Consider the following 17,301-nt stretch of genomic DNA (forward strand, 5'->3'; position numbering starts at 1 on the left):
CCGCGCCGCGCCGCGCCGCGCCACGCTCCGCGACGTGCCTGACGCCGCACGCACGCTGAGGGCAGAGCGGGCAAGGGGCCCGCGCCGCCGCCGCCTCCTCCTCCCTCGCCCACCGGAGCGGGGGGACGGGGCTTGGCGGCGCCGCACTACTGCGGGAGGGAGGGGAGCGAGGCCCCAGCGCGTCTCTTCCCAAAGGTAAAGAGCGGCGGCGGAGGACGGATAAGGCGGCGCAGGGAGGGAGAGGGAGGAGGGGGAGGGCAGGGAAGGCCAGAGGCCTGGGGACTGGCCATCCCCCCACCCCACCCCCCCCCCACCCCCCCCACTGCCCGCGTTGGTTTAGCCCAGCCGCGGAGCCTGGCGCTCGCGGAGGGGGCAGCGCCGCCCGGCAGCCAGGGGGCGCCACCCCCCCGCGCCGGGCCCCTCTGGGCAGCGCCGCGGGCAGGGGCGGGGCTGCCAGCGCCATCTTGGAGTCCGGCGCCCGTGCGCCGGCGCTGCGGCGTGTGCGCGGGCCCCGGGGCTGCAGCTCCTGTTACGCCGGCGGGACGCGGCTTCGTGGCCAGAGCCGGGGGGGCCCCGGGGCAGCCGCTGTGCTTGAAGACCCCTAGGCCTCGTTCGGAGGCCTGTGGCCTCCGTGCCCCCAGCTCCCTCGCCACGGGTGGGAAGCAGCTCCCTGTCCTCACCTCGCCCCCCGGGCTGTGGGTCCTCTCCCGACGAAGGGCGAGGGCGGGCCCGTGTGCCGTCGGTGAGGCAGCGACAGCAAACAGCTGTGCCAGCAGCTTCCACGAGTCAGCAAAGGGTTTAAAGCTCCTTTAAAACCTAGTACTGGTGAAGGCCCCGAAAGCTAATCTGTGCACCACCTCAGGAGAATCTAATGTAAATACTGATAAGGCCATTGTCAGGGAACTTCTGAATTTGAATTGAATTCATACATTTGATTTCAAAAAAAAATTTTTTTCAAAATATACTCTTAAGTATAGAGTGTTCAAATTATGACTAAAAATTTTCAGTAGTGTATGTCCTGGGAGTGAAGTTTCAGAAAATCAAAGTACAGTGTTTGTGACAGCTTTATTAAATGAACCAAGGAATGAAGAAAGAAAGGGGAAAGGGAGGATTGTTCCTCTGCTGTGTTAGTACACATTTTCTCAAGTTTGGGAGCTGTTCCAGTGCTGGGAAATAACTTCTGTTCAGGCAGGCAGTTGCATTTGGCTGAAAGCCAACATGGGTATAAGGTACATAAATCTATACTGGGTTTTTGTGTCCCTGTAATATTTCTATATGTCTCTGTATTATATAAGTGAGGTCAATCAAGGATACCTGAGATTTTATTGTTTCCACTAAATTTCTAGCACTGCATTAAAACTTTTCTCTGCTTGTGACTAATAGCTAGCTCATAGCTAAAAAAAGGAGAAAAAAAGTGTTTCTAGATCTGTGAAAGCACAAGTGACAGTGTTGCACAGGACTACGGTTGGATTTATATTCCTTCAGACTTTACCTGGAAAATGTCTGCTTTTAGGAGAAACCTAAGAAATATTTAAAGCAATTTGCTGTTTTCCCTTTTTCCTCTCCCTCCCTCCATAGTCTTAAGTTAGCATTTCTAGTCCTCCTGAGGCAGCTACTTTATTGAAATGGAGGAGGCACCCCCAGAATAAGCTTGTGTATGTCATACCAATACCAGCTAATGCCTCAACAACCACAAAACTAAGAAAATGAAAACTATGTGATCTAAAGGGACTAGTTAAAGGTTTCCACTTCCATTATCCAAATTTAGAAAATGTTACAGAATCCTAATTGTTTACAAATTCACTTATTTGAAATGACATAGGAAAAACATGGAAAAACTCACACCTTTTACCATTTAATTACATTCTCTTTGCTTTCAGTTTCCTTTCTTCTGATCAAAAGACCACTCTCTGTATAAGGGTGATCCAAGTTCAGTCCCAAATCCCAGGCATGAATAGAATGGCAGAATTTGCACTGCACTGATGGACAGTAAAAGTACAAAGACTTAGAGAAGGTAGTTCAGAGGTGGTGATCAGTGTTTCAGATCACTTCAGTTTGCCAGCTGAAAGATAATGATATAACAAAATCTAAAACCATGTGAAAGTCACCTTGTTTTCAGATGTCGCTACCAAACATAAAATGGTTCTTTTTCACCAAAGCTGTGTAGGTTGTAGATGGAAATAACGAGGAAATACTTAGAATCAAATTCATCCCTAGTGGGAATTTCTTGAAACCTACAGGGTTGCATCATTGGTAGAAATTGAGGATGTGACACCATCATGGAAGAATATGATCTCTCTTAGTTTGTTTTTCACCGTGTGAATATTTTGGCTCTGGTTTTGCTATGATTTGGGTTTGACTGAATCTTTGGTGGGGGGAGAAGTGTGAATACTAAATCAAAAATGAAAACCCAGTCGAGTTGCCACTTCTCTAGGTATACGCTGTAGTCACATGTGGTCAAATGTTTGCAGTGTACTAGCTGTCACAGGCCACTAAATCCTGTTGATTTGAGTAAAAGAAGGTAAGATGACTGTTGTGGAAAGTAAATCTTGAGATTTAGTATTACTGGAAGGTCACTTGGGTGATCTGCCCAGTTATCACAAGAATCCTTGATCCCCTTTCTTTCCCTGTGCAGGCACTGACTGTTCTAGCTATTGTCCCACATGGAAATGATAGGCCAAAATCACTGCTGCTGTAAGATTTACACAAAGGACGGATCTAAATTCCTGACTGTAGTTGCTGTAAATAGCTGTGAAATGAAGTGAATTTTTGATTATCATCTGTTGCATTAGCAGCAGGAAAGAGATGACAGGTGGAATAAGTAAGCTTTAAAATAAAATTAAAAGCCAGATACAGATTTTGTTGGTGGGGGCATTTCTTTAAATAAATGTTAGTCACAGTGTGGATTTGAAAATATGAGATACATATTTCCATACAGGCTGAAGTTTACAGTTTTTATATTATAGTGTTGATGCATATCTTTTTAAAGTATGTCACTTATTTCCATAACAGAAATGTGATGATAGCTTTGATTCAGAAGGCAGTCGCCCAGCAGTTTGTCATTGCATCTTTAAGACTCCTTGCCAGTAGCAAAGCAGCTGTCAAACAGAAGTTATGTTGTCCCTAAATAAAACAATTTACATATGAGAAGCTCAAAGCTGCTTTTTCAAATTATTTCACCCAGAGTTCTGTTCCCCACCTTCTCTTTCCTTTGGCAAATATGGTTACAGCATCAGCACTAAGTGTCTGAACGTTACTAATGAGTGCCCTAGTTAGCTCAGATGTAAGAGAAGAGATCCATTGTTTTAAAATATTCTTTCTTTTTCCCCCACGGGCTATTATGTTCACCCTTTGTTTCCTAAAATCCTCTATGCACTGCTGGCAGATTTGATGTTTAAAGTCAGTAGATGATACTTGACTTGAAAAGAAAGGATAAAATAAAATAGACTTATAACTTCAGTAGAGGAACTGTACAAACAGGAGGAAGATGCTAGACACACGTTCTTATTTCAGCCCTCTTCCCTAGGACACAGCCGTAATTTGGCTGCTTCTATATGAATATTCTCCTTGCAGCTTGCCCTCTGTCCTAACTTTGCTTTGTGTCTGTGCTGTTGGGGGACACTTTATAGTGCAGTTGACAGATTGCGTGACTTATATAAATTTTTAATTTAAATTCTATACAAACCTGCAAATAGCAAAAGAATATAGGTGTTTCAGATTATTGAACTTTTGCATCAACCATCCCAAAAAAAAATGTTTCCTGAAAAAAAGCTTGTTATTATATTTTACAGTCTAAAGGATTATTTGTTTTAATTATCACCAAAAACATTTGCATTTTCATCATGCAGTAACTCGTTAACTACTCAAGCCTCCTTAGCAGGTTTGGGTACAATGGGATATTTCATGTGCTTGATCTGCATGTTGATAACAGGGGTTTGCATGTAGATCAAAAGAATGATACAACCCTGTATTGTCAGAACTGTCTGCCACAGCATCCAGCAAATGCTTATTTGGGAGCCAATGCATGGCTCACTTCCAAAGACTTAATTCTAACAGTCAACTCAAAAGAAGCCTGTAACCTAACACTTTTACCACTGATATATTTGTGCACGCAGACCTACCTTTGACCCCTACCAGTTTGTTTTGTTGCAGTCAGCACCTGAGATTTGCTCAGCTAATACAATAGCCATGTACTTTTGGACAAAAACGCTTGTGGTTAACCTCCGTGGGCTGCATTCTGCAATGAAATGAAGGGCGGTAGAAGTTAAACCATGGGTGTGACTGCCACAAGATGAGTGTTAGTGGGAAAGTGGTGTAACATCCACTTAGCATTCCGGAGATGTGTGGTGTAATTATAATTTAAATGCCAAAGATTTAAGTAGCAAGATGAGTAACTAAAAGGACATAAAAGCCTCCCTTATCTTTCTGTCCCACTCAGATTAATTTTGCACACCCACAAAACTAATACAAGTAGTGTCACTTGACACCTAATACATGATCTGTACCATCACTTACATTTCTGTAGGTGTAAGCTCTGTTTATATCAAAGAAAAAATTCCAATCTCATTTATAGGTTTTTAAGTTGAAAATAATTCTGCGCCCTTAGTGGAATTATCCATTTTCACATTGTCACGCAGATCAGAACTTGACCCATGGTTTGGCTTTTGTCCTGTTTGTTCTCATCCTTGTCCTTGATAGAGGGGGAGGGAAACTTCTCACACCTGCATTTCTGCATCTCTGCAGGAACAGTTTATGAGCAGGTCTGTAATGTTAGAAATTGTTAATTAAAGTCAGCAGTAGGAGCAGCTCATTGCTAAGTATATATGAAAATCTGCTTAATGTCTTTTACAGCATTTAGTGCATGCAGCAAGGAAAGCAATAATATGAACCTGCAGCCTGTCTCTGTACCAGGGGGGCATAGGCAATGGATTACACAGCCCTGTATTAATTTCAGCTCTGAGAAAATTAAAAAAAAAAAAGAAGAAGAAGAAGAAGAAGTAAGTTCTAGGCAAGGGAGGAGAAGCAATTAGTGGTAAAAATAAATTACAAAATTTTAAACAAAATCTTTATAGATGCAAACAAACTCTTGGTAGTGCTCATAATCCAAAAGTGACAGGTGTGATTACAGCTCTAAACAGAGGGTGTGCATGGTCCCAAGTTCTGGCCTCTGAAATTCTGATTTTTTGAAATTCTGAAATCTGATGCTTAGGTCAGAATTCAAACTTATATTAAAAGCTTTGTTTGCCCCCAAGGTATTCCTCCTATTTGTCTTTTTAGATTACAAGAAAAACCTGAGCTGAAAGTCTCCAGTGCTACCTTCTGTTAGCTATCAGCAGGGGAGAAGAGTATTTCCAATTCAACCAGAGGTGAGACCTTGGAATAAAAGCAGAGGGGTGAGGCCAGGAGGGGCTGTAGGTAAGGAGAAGATTTGGGACTTAAGGTTGTGCTAGGTCAGTTCTTGTAACTGGAGTGTTTATAATCTATGTAAAATAATGCACTCTACAGAGGAAGACAGTAATTCTTCAGATACAAGTGCATGCATAGCTTTGTGTATGAGTAATTTTATTGCCTGAAATGGAGCTATAGAGTGGATAATGCAAAGTATTTATTCCAAAATGTTTGAAGAACAGGGACTGTTCCTCTCTTTTATTGTGCGTATTTTGTTTCCAAGAAATACCATAAACATTTACTAGAAAAATTTCTGCTGTATATGAAGAATAATTTTTATCTCTGGAGGGAAATATATGATTGCTTAAACATTTTAAGGGAGGAACAGCAAATAAAACTGCTCTCTCAAGAATCGGAGAAAGACAGTTTTATGTCAGTAATTCTTAAAATCCCTAACAACATGAAACAACAAGAAGTCTTTAGATCATAGCGATGGTTAACACAAAAAGGAGTATAGGTCAAATCCTGCCTTCAGGTTAGCATCTGTGATTCCAGTTTTGGTGAGGGGAAGATCACGTGAATGTCTGAAGTCACAGGAGGACTGTACTGAAAAGAAAATATCTGAAGGTTAGCAGCATTTGAGATTCAGCCACTTGAGACCTCTATGGCCTGAGAGGTGTTTGATTAATAAACGTTCTTACACTCTCCACAATACTAGTAATTGTCAAAGACTGCAAGGACATAGGGCGGTATCCACATCATCCAGTTTTTCACAGTGATTTGGGTGCATGAATAGGGAAGCCGATTTTCCTTTATCGCCACGTGAGAGAGTGCTCCCTCCAGAGAGCAGTTCAGGCCGCCTAGGTTACCCTGCTCCAGAGGAGCTATCCTCCCTTTATACTTACCAGAGCACAGGTCTGATTTCAGAGCAGATTCAGCCACAACAGCTAGAGCTCCAGGTTGGCAAATGGATCCTGAGACAGTCAGATAAGGTCCTGTCCTTGACCCTTGTTTCTCATTGCATCCGTAATAATTTTTTTACTTACTCACTTTGCAGTGTCCCTGCATTTTACTTCTGGACAGTAAGGCATCTCTGACAGCTCTGATTTTTTTTTTTTCTCGTTTTTTTTCCTGCAAATCTAATCCATGATAGATTGGAATTTGAATTTGGAGAGGAAGCCATCTTGTTCTTCTAGCCATGTATTTATCACAGGGGTATTCAAGGTCTGGGATGAAATATTGGTATCACTTTAATGACAAAATACTCATTTACATAGAATGAGAATAGGATTTCATTCCTGATTTTTCACAAAGATGCCTAGCAAAATTGTAGGCTTATTCAGCAGGATCAGGAGGTACTCAGATTTCTGAAAAACAGGACAGTCAGGACTTCTCTAAAGCCACAATGAGAGTCTGCAACACAGCAGCATTTCTAACCTCTCCTGTAATGCTTAGATCAAACTGCTTTCATCATCTTTTAAGTGTCAAACTCCAGTGTGAATCATTATTACACACTGTAATGGTATCACAAATGAGTTTCTTGGCACCTGAAACCCACACTGGTTTTCAGCAGTACTGTAGTGGCTTTGTCATGTGCTCTGTTCACAGATTTCAAGGTGCTTTGCGAAGATAGGGTAGGCATTGTTATGGCAATTTTACAGAAAGAGGGATGCCTGGTAAGAGTTTCAGTGACTTGCCCAATGTCTTGTTGCAAAATAGCAGTGAAACACAATCCAGGTACCCTGGATGCAGGATTGTGATTCATCAAAGCACTAAAGCAAGCGCTTAATTTTGAGCAAGAGCTTAAGCTGTTTGGATGGAGACAGGTTTAAGTGTCAGTTTACATACTTTGCTGCATTGAGTTTTCAGCTTTCAGCAGCTAACTTATATTTACAGCTACTTCAGTTCTCCTGTAAGCAGATTTTTAGATGGATGTTGAAAAATTTAGATAGGTGGAAATATTTTTAAACTAACTCAATTGTGTGAAAAATGTACTGCTTTGTGGCCTTTTAGCAAGCCAGTGGTCATGCATATGTTTGGAATTTTGTGTTTTTTTATTTAGATGACACTAGTTACTCGACGAGAAGTTCTTGACCTTTACCGCAAGATATTCCGAATAGCCAAAAAATGGCAGTCTGCATCAGGACAGACAGAAGAAACTATTAAAGAGAAACAGTACATTATAAGTGAAGCCAGAACATTATTCCGAAAAAATAAAAATGTATGTGGGTTTCCTTGTGCCTTTCATTTTCTGAATGATTCTCTCCTTGTGCTGTGTTCTCTTAGTGATTGGACGTTAAGATGTTAATACCAGTTGATTTCCCAAAATTCATTCACCTTAAGAACGGGTGCGAACACATTATAAGGTGTATTTAGCTTATAGTTTAAATTTCAGCCCAAAATAATAATTAAAAAAAAAAATCAGATCTTCTTTAACCTCTTCAGAAGGCTAAAGGATGTAGGGCTTTCATTAAAAAATGGCAAGAAAAATCTTAATTCCAAAAATATTGCCTATGAAATTATCTGAAGCCACTTTTGATCTTTTAGAAAGCTAGCTAGGTATATCATTACCAGTGTGATGGCAAGCAGAACTCAGTAGATTGTTATGCTTTCTTTTCAAAGCAACAATAATTGGCACTTCTTTAAAAGAGGCATGCCTTTAATTTTTTTTTTTTTTTTAAGATACAGGCATATCTTGATATTGCAAACTTTTTTCAAGAGGGGCAAATACAGACTCCACAGTAATCAAAGTTTTTTTTTTTTAACCATCACAATATTTATTGATATATTATTTTGATATAGGACAGAATTCAGCTAATGAGTGAATTTAAGACCCACTTTATACCACATTTCTGACTTCAAAGGGAGTTTTCTACACGGAATGATAACAGAATGTAGCCCGAAAGGTCTCTCCGCTTTTCCCCTAGCTACCTTGCAATATGAATGGGTCAGTGTTGTTTTTCATGGAGATAGTAGTAGTTTACACGTGCATTGTCTTTTTTACTAAGAAAATGCCATGTTTGGGTAAAAAAACCCTCCTTTCAGAGCTTCAGCTCTGACATACTGTGGGCCTTAATATCCAATGCCATCAAGCCCAGAACTGTTGAGTCAAGGCAAGTGCTAATGTTACCTTTTATGGATGTGAAAAATGCAATCTCTGTATGCTTGGGGGTTGCCAAAAAAACAAGCAAAAAAAAAAAAAAGTCATGTGGCTGTACATCACTTACACTTGAGCTTCTAATTGCTAATTGCTGTACTTTTTCTTTTCACAGTTGTTTTAACTCTGTGTTATCTTAGGTAACAGATCCAACGCTGATTAAACAGTGTATAGAAGAATGTGAGGCAAGAATAGAAATTGGACTTCACTATAACATCCCCTACCCAAGACCTGTGAGTATAAATCTAGTCATAAGTCTTCAATAAAATCATAATTTCACATCACTGTCACTACACGGCATTTTAAAATAAGCTTGTACTTAAGTGCTGTGATAAATCGGAACCAAATGAGCCAAGTATATATTGAAATATTCTCCATTTGCGCATTGGCTAATTTCTTCTCAAATTAAAGAGTCAAAACTGCAATATCATTGCATGAGGTGATCTCTCAGGGACTGCAAATATTTAGGTAGTCTTGAGTGACCAATGAATCATAATGTGTAGAAAAAGATGGTAATGAAATCAAATGGAATCAAATCTGTTAATCTTTCCACATGAGAAAATAAGACTATTTAATTATATTACATTTGTGATGGATACAATAATTTTCATAGTCTATACCTCTTGTTAAGTGTTCTTGTAATAAATTGGGTCTTGTGAGGTGCCTCTCTGCCTATCTTGTTGCTCCTGTTCATCTATTCCTAGAGAAAAACCTGCCAAATATTACTGAGATTGATGGAAGTCACGTCTTCTATTGCATCATTCAATATAGTTTCCTTACTGCCCTGTCATTTGTGTCTGTATTACTTTATGCTGCCTCCCATAGAGACTTCTTCTCTCTTTGTATTGATTAGTTCACATTGTCACTTATATAGTTTCCTTATCAGGCAGGTCACAGTCATAATTAATTTGTATCATCTTCATCTTTATTTATAAGATGCTTGCTGAGGATACAGTCACTGCTGGCTTTCACATATACTTTGTTCTTCTTCTCAGTGTACAGAATAACAATGCACGTGGCAAGTAATGCTCCTAGGAATGGGCTTAAAATGTATGCTCTGCAGTGGCTTGCAAATCCCGAAGGACCTCTCTTGTAAAAGACTAAGACCTCTAACGCCTCTCTTGCAAAAACTCAATGATCCTTATTTTTCATATTTTACCATATCTCTACTGCTTTAGTCAGTGCTTTTACTACTATTTGCAGCTAAACAGCTATCTTAAAGGGTGTCAGCCTCAGCAACAATAACATCTGACTGCTAACACCTACAATTTTCAATCACTTTGGGGGGAGTATAGCTGTATGACTCCCACTAAGTCTTATGAAGTGCAAAGACTTTGTCAATCAAAGCCTAAGCCTGTCACCTATTGCTCCTTATGCTCGTGGAGTCAATGACATTGATTGTGCATTTCAATATGGTATATGTAATCATGACAATAAGAAGACAATCTTTCAGTACATACACAACTTGGAGTTATTTTGTGGCTTGTTAGCTTGGTATGAATAAAGCACAGCCAGCTTAACTTGCAAGACTTCTATGCAGGAATTTATAGTGTTTTCTGGGTCTTCTAAAGGCCTTGTTCTGGAATACTGTATGCAGTACTATTTCAACAAATGTTTTTCATCGTTACCATCTGATCTCAAACTACAAAGTTACTAAAGCTTAAAATTTACAGAATTTAAATGATTGCCAGTGTATTTTACACAATAAATACAATATTTAGGGCCTGAAAGTTAAATCACTCATCACTCTGAGCCAGCTGTCCTCCAAAAAATCTAAGAAAATAATCTGGTTTGAGACAGCATGGTTATGCTCTCCCAAGTGTGAAGAAATTATTTAAAGCTGCATGAAACCTAGTCTGTAGATAAGGCTTCTTTTTTTTGTAGCTTTTCAACATGCAACTAACTGGTGGGATTCTGTTTTCTAGATCCATCTGCCTCCTATGGGTCTTGCCTCTAAACAAGGCCGTGCATTTCGACACCAGGAAAAACTGAGGAAGTTTTCCAAGCCAATATACCTGAAATCCCATGATGATATTTCGTAAGCCATCATTTAAGATGTGAGGTGTTTGGATTGTAATTCTGCAACAATTTTTTGTCCAACTGTGAATGAAGCTGTTTTGGTCACAATCTCACACATTTCCTGAGGCCAGAAGGCTAACTGAATACAATGCATATGATGGATAAGGTTGGTCTAGTATTTATTACAATTCAACCACTGGCTGATCAATAAAAGTAGTAGTTTTCAAGGAGTGAGGTGTGATATGAAGATTACTTTGACATCAGGACAAATTACAGCAGTTTCTAATACCGTGCTGATCCATAGCAGGGTATTTGATAGTTGGAATGGAGACTATATATGTTCAATTGTGGTTCAAGGTAGTGCCTTATATAAGGGTCAGCAAAAAGCAGAGTGTCCAGGAGAATCAAGTAGGCATAGTGCCGCCTTCTGAATTTCTTCCCTTTGGAGAGGGTGAGTGTTGAAAGGTAAAGTTTGGAATTCCATTACACAGCTAAGAGTAAAACATTGCAGTGTTGGGTTCCTCACGTTCTCATGAATGGATGGAGGGAAAGCTTTTCCCCTCATAGTAGCAATGCAGGAGTAAACTTAAGGTGCTTTGTGTATCATCACCATGCATTTTTACATAGCTTTTCAACATGGTCAGCACCCAGGCTTTCTCACATTGCGAAAAGAACCCTGATTTCTTAAAGTATCTGCAACTACCTTTTCAATTGCTTGAGTTCAGAGGATATTTGTGTTTCCTTTGTCTCCTGTGAATGGAAGTGAAATGAAATTCTTTTCCTCCCCTCACTGGCCACAAATTGTTTTGGCTTCTTCTGATTCCTTTGGCTTTACCAGGCTGTCTACAAAGTCTCTTCAGGAAAGTTATGGAAGTTCAGGAAGTATGTCCTTCAGGCTAGAAATACCAATGAGACCAAGCTGTGGACAAGGGTTGCACTGTACTGGGAGACTGTGTAAGCACAGCTGAGAGCTGCTTTAAGGACAAAGGGCATAAGCAGAGACCTATTCTATCCTGAAGGTAGTGATAGCAAAAAAAGTAAATTTGAAAAATGCAGTATTTATTATTTCCTGTTAAAGTGGGCAAAACCAATGAAATCTCATTTTTCAAGATCTCCAACTGATCGGTAAAACCCTAATGGAAGATGGCAAAGAAATAACCGTAAAAAAAGGTTAAAACTGATCATGTATGGAGGAGCAAAACAGTTCCTTCTCCCAGAACGTACTTTTAACAGTGAAAGAAATACAGGCCAATGAATAGGAAAGTACAAGGAAACAATCAGAAGTGCTAGTCAGCATGACAGGTACTGGCTAGCCCAATTCCTGACTACCCTTAATAGCTTCAGTCCACAAAGGTATCTGTTCCCATGTAATTATTTCCTCATGTGGGAAATAACCTCTACTGAATATGTAAAATGTCATTGTTCTGCCTCTTATTGGGAACTTTGCAAATTTATTGCTACCAGGAAAACACAAAACTCCTTTAGCCTAAGAAGAGGGGGAGGGAGTACAGAGACAGTTAAAAACAACATGATTATACATTTCTTAATCCTTCACTCAAAGAAGTCTAAATAGAGTCTTTTACCATCCTCATTTTGATACACCAGCGTGGAGATAGGTCAACTCAGCCAAACCAAAATGTGTAGAGACACGGAAGCTTAGACTCAGTCTTTGTTATGAAGCTATGACTTGAAACTTTTCAATTTTAAAATTAATGTGGCCAATTAAGGTAGTGATGCCGTGATTCATCAGGTAAATAAACAGGCATGTATATGAGCAGTCTAAATATACTGCCTGTATTATAGTCACAACTCTTTATAGAGCACATACTATATATGCTGTGGATGCTCTAGATAATTTCTAAAGAATGCCCATAAAAGTACAAAAGATTTACACCGACTGAAAATAACACTATAGGATTGAGTTTATTTCTTAAGGGACATATTATTATGCAATTTGTAAAAGGCTCAAGTAGTCTAAAGTAATTCAGGTGAGTATCTAACTTGTTTAACTGAAAATCCAGTAACCTGAACTGCAATAACAGCATCATATTATTAGAGATATTTTAAAATGCTTAACAGTCCATTAATTTTTCAAAGTGTTTGAGAAATGATGGATTAACTAGTGCTTGATCCTCTTCATTTTCAGCACTGGAAGGCCAAGACTGAAATTTGTTACAACCTCTGGCTCCTCAGCTGAATGAAGGCATAGACCCGCTCTATTGTTAAGTCTGGAGAGCAAACCTTTCTTTCACAGCCTAAGTTAAACTCTGTATGGAAGGGAGAACCTGCCTCCAACAGTATCCTTTTGTCAAGCTGTTAAACTACCGTGCTGATGGAGTTTCATAAAAAGAATATCTTCTGTAACTCACTCCAGCTGGTCACTGGTACTCATAAATAACACCAAGGACCATAGCCCTCTTGCAAAATACAACACCAGGTTCTCTGACAAAGTATCTCAAAGATACTGCAATATGTCATTTCTGCACATTGATTTTATTTGCAAAAAGATGCTGCCCTAAAATGCCTTTGAGTTCTTGAGAATTTGTAATGCACTGTACTGCCTTAACTTCCATACTCCCCTTACAATAAATCCTGTCTTTTTCCAGTTTATCATGCTAGTCAGGAGATGCTTTAGAATTTCAAATTATTTAGAATTTCAAATTGTCTGACGGGTTATTATTCTATAGAAATAAAAACCTGAGTCAGCTGCTTGAACTCTCCTGTAAGCTAACCCATAGGCAATGCAGTGGTAATTTGTTGACATGACATCTGCCCTTAAATATCCAGAAACACCGCTTTTCTAGAAATTGTCTAACGCTATCATTAATAAGGTCATAACTTACAAAACAAAACAATTAAGCCAAATTCAGCAGTAACATTACCGAGCACACAACCATTTAAGCAGATGGGATTGGCACCTGCTTATTGAGTGTACTCCTTCATGTTTTATATGAGTGAAGAAGCTCTCATTAAGTTACAGCAATGACCCAATCTATTCCAAGGGAAGTATCTTAGAACAGAGAGATGGTTAAGTTGGATTAAGTCATTCCCACTAATACAAGTTTGTTCTTGTAATACATTTTATATCTGGAGAAAATAAAGGTAACTTGGACTTTGGCCTCTTGGGCCCCACTATGTATTGGTCAGAACTGATGTCAATAGAGCCATCTTTTATCCACAGACAGGTCACTTCTTTGATCATACCTATGAATTCATTTTCAAGAATGTTAATTACAGGAAGAGACCTTCACTTTTCACTAATTTTTCTAATCCTATGAGCCAAACATTCTAACTTACAGGAACTCATAAGAGGACAAATTGGGGGCCTTTGCATTGTCTTTTTGCCTTTTCACAGTATAATTTTCTCTTTTAGCAGCCCAGCAGTGTCATGATCAACAGGCACTTTCTGTTTCTAAAATGGCTTTTTTTGTAAAGATAAGATTAGAAAAAAGCTTCCATCTCCTGAGAAAATGTTCCAACTCTACTGGTCTTTCAGCATCACTAGCTGAAAATCTGTCCCTGCCATTTTTAAAGGCACAAGTGTCTGTTGCTCCCCAGTGTTTGTGTACTGCTCCCCCCCCCCTTCCCCAGCTTGGGCTGATTGGTGAGGCTGGGCATTTATGGTCTGCAGTAATTACGGGGGGGGGGGGGGGGGGGGGAGGGGTTGTTTAATGTGAGTTTCTCACTGAGAAATAGAAGTACTAAACCTGTAAAACTAAGAATTCTAATACTACTACTATAAGGAACTTCATTTGCCTGCAAATGTTTTACATTTTAATCATGAAATTAAAATTCATCCAGCTAACAGCTGAGTTGCCTTTTTTCCCTCTTAACTCAGCCAACAAATGTTGTCAAGTCTCATGCTCTGCCAGTTTATCATTCTTCAGAAAACCCTAGATAAAACACAGCAAATAAGGTTGAGAAGCTCACTTCAAAAAAAAAAAAAAAAAATCACAGAAACATATCTCTAAGACAGATATCTCTCACAGTAAGTTCCACTGTTTTTTTTTTGGTTGTTTGTTTTTTTGTTTTTTTCTCTTTAATAGTAAGAGCAGCTCAGGAAATCACATACTTCTTCAAGAATTCAATAACCATGAAATAAAGCAACTTAGCCATACCTGATTTCTCCTGAAGGGGACATAGCAACAGATAGATGCGTGAACCTTCTTTTACAGCCTTTTTCCATACCTAAATCCTTCAGTCACATCTACAAAAGCTTGAAATAAATCTTTATGTTCTAATAGATGCCTTCATCTCCAGTCTAAATATCAACACAGAAGAATTTAGAAAATTACCACAATAGCAAAAGCATTGCGCACAATGGAGCAAAGACACTGTATCTTCACAAGAAAAGGAAGCACAGTAACTGTGTCATTCAATAAACTACCCATTAGTGTTTGTTCCTGAAAAGACATTAACCAGAAACCCACATGGCAAGCTACCACAGAGTATTTTCCAATAGTTTGAAAGTAATTTATCTCCACAGAATGTAATTTAGTTAATACTAGTGAGTCTCGTTTTTAATTCGTAATGGCTTAATTTATTTAGAGGACTTTGTTCACAAGACTGGCATTATCTGAAGGAGGATGCAGAAACTCAATCTTGTTTTCGATTTTTCAGTTCAGTGTTTTAAGAATTTTCACTGTACTGTTGCCCCAGTCTCCCTTCCAGCAGTGCCTCAGGACAGGGTATTATCACAGCAGGTAAGCTGTCACCAGGGTCACTTAGAAGCATAAGTTCAAGTCTAAACAGAAGGATCCTTCAGAGAGCAGTGGCTGAGCAGAGCCAGCCATGAGGATGGATCTGCTACATAGGTGCAGCCTCCCTGGGTCTGCGCCTCAGCACGAGTGTTGCATGCAGAGGGGCTGGAAAAGGAGGCTGCTGAGTGCTTTGGTCTCTCTGATGTTGCAGTGGCCTAATTAGTGATCTGAAATGTTCAATGCGATTTTGCTTGCCATACATATCACCGTAACAGACACAGGTAGCAATTTAAAAATACAGTAATTACAATGTTTCTTCAAACATATGCACTAACTTTCAATTAACTTTAACGATACAAAAAGTCAAAAGCATCTGCAATATTCCATTAAGACAACTAGCAGGAAACTGTATTTTTAAAAGACTACTTTTTCATTATTTTTAATTTTGATTTACTTAGCTCTTCAGAAACATAACTCCCCTCTCAAAAAAATCTTATCAGTTTGGGTGATCATGCTGTAACAATAATATACAATGAGATTTATTTATGCTGCACATGCTAAATGTAATTCCATCTGAATTTTGTTAAGGCTAGTTTTTCCCTGTCAGTAAGCTGAAACACCTATACAACTCTATCAACTTTTTTTTAACAAATATGCATTAAGACTTCAGATCTGTCATCTTTGCACTAGTAAAAATGTAACAATATGCACCAAATGCCAACTTACTCTACTGCTTAAGAGGCATCAGATATGGTAGATAAAAATACTGTACTAATTACCTATGTATATTATATGCAGAGCAGCAGTATACAATGTACCTGTAGCATAGCTTGCTTACCTGTATGTTACCATTCTTAAAAGTTACTGGTTTATAAATATCTATATAAAACATAAAGCAGTGGTTAATAAAACAATAATGAACACTGTTTTCTCTTATAATAACTACGCACAAGACAACAGATAAGTTCCTATGATAAGATCTGCATGGTTTAATTAGTTGTAGCAGCATAACTTAATGATTGTAGCATAATACTGGAACTGCTGAATTATAGCTGTATCTGACTTTTTGAGACCTCAAGCAAGTCATTAAGATGCTGCAATCTGGGCAATCAAAAAATGAAGAGACCCCAAATTAGGGGATGTTTGTGCTTTTTTTTTTTTTTAATGTTTGCCTTGATCTTTGCACTTCCCTTGCACTGTGTATAAAACAAATCTAACGATCCACCATCAGTACCTCCTTGGCATGCTGTGGGGATTAATTAATGACTGCACAGCTCTTTGAAGATGTTCAGGGCTATTTTATTTTTCATTAATGTTTGCAAGTTACTTTGAGCTTCTCTGATGAAACAGCTTAAAACAAGTACAAAATAGCAGGTGGTTATTAGTCCAACATGCAAGAGGGCAAGACAAGGAAGTAAAATCAGACTGTGAGGGAAAGGAAGCTTAGCTCCTTTCAGGCACCTTATATGTGTAGGTAAATAAGACTGAAATAAAAAATTAAAACATCATGAGACAAGCATGCTGTTCTGAGAAATGGCAGGCTCCCAACACATGTGCTATCTAGAAGTTTTCCATAGAAATTCTGGGGCAAATCTTCAAGGACTATCAGTTACTATAGCTTCCTAATACAGCTCTGGCAGTTTATTCTAGCTGAGGATTGGTTTTATATGTTGTGAGCAAACTATTCTTGTCTCCTCCCTCCTTGACCTACACACTCCTGGGATACAGAAGTGGTAGGCAGATCCAGAGAGAGCTGTTTGTAAGAGTTGTGGACTAGGTTCCCATTAAAATCAGCAGCAAAACTCTATCAATAATCTCTTCGGACCCAATCTTATAAACAAAGAAGCCCCATGAGTGCAGCAAGGTGGAAATTCTGTTCATTCCGATCTATTGCAAAATAAAGCCTAGACCTTTGAAAAATGTTTCTGTGCTCTTTCTTTAATCACTCTTCCCTAGTAGGTGAGAACAGCTAAAAACCAAAGGAAACTGGAGCTGCTTTAAGGTCAGCAGGAAGTACTGATAAAAAATAAATAAATA

At 39.2% G+C, this 17,301-nt stretch overlaps 1 protein-coding gene across 3 annotated transcripts; it reads left to right on the plus strand.

The window, feature by feature from the left end:
- The first annotated feature begins 15 nt into the window (after nucleotides 1–15).
- Nucleotides 16–17,184, plus strand: LYRM1 (LYR motif containing 1). Of its 3 annotated transcripts, none has more exons than XM_062588811.1 (6): nucleotides 16–195; nucleotides 5,278–5,366; nucleotides 7,451–7,609; nucleotides 8,686–8,778; nucleotides 10,471–10,730; nucleotides 12,711–17,184. In XM_062588811.1, the coding sequence occupies exons 3-5, from the start codon at nucleotides 7,451–7,453 to the stop codon at nucleotides 10,585–10,587; spliced, it is 369 nt and encodes a 122-aa protein (XP_062444795.1). In that variant the 5' UTR covers nucleotides 16–195; nucleotides 5,278–5,366; the 3' UTR covers nucleotides 10,588–10,730; nucleotides 12,711–17,184. The 3 variants fall into 3 exon arrangements, with proteins under 3 accessions (XP_062444795.1, XP_062444793.1, XP_062444794.1); XM_062588809.1 differs by having other exon boundaries at nucleotides 10,471–10,583; XM_062588810.1 differs by lacking the exon at nucleotides 5,278–5,366 and having other exon boundaries at nucleotides 10,471–10,583.
- Nucleotides 17,185–17,301: the final 117 nt, after the last annotated feature.

The sequence above is a fragment of the Rhea pennata genome, chromosome 15, assembly GCF_028389875.1.
Source record: "Rhea pennata isolate bPtePen1 chromosome 15, bPtePen1.pri, whole genome shotgun sequence".
NCBI classification, from domain to species: domain Eukaryota; kingdom Metazoa; phylum Chordata; class Aves; order Rheiformes; family Rheidae; genus Rhea; species Rhea pennata.

Bases quoted from the DNA above. Each gene is read 5' to 3' on its own strand.
- LYRM1 (XM_062588809.1), top strand. From the start codon at position 7,451: ATGACACTAGTTACTCGACGAGAAGTTCTTGACCTTTACCGCAAGATA. The intron at 7,610-8,685 runs GTATGTGGGTTT...GTGTTATCTTAG, and splicing joins TATTCCGAAAAAATAAAAAT to GTAACAGATCCAACGCTGAT. The intron at 8,779-10,470 runs GTGAGTATAAAT...TCTGTTTTCTAG, and splicing joins ACATCCCCTACCCAAGACCT to ATCCATCTGCCTCCTATGGG.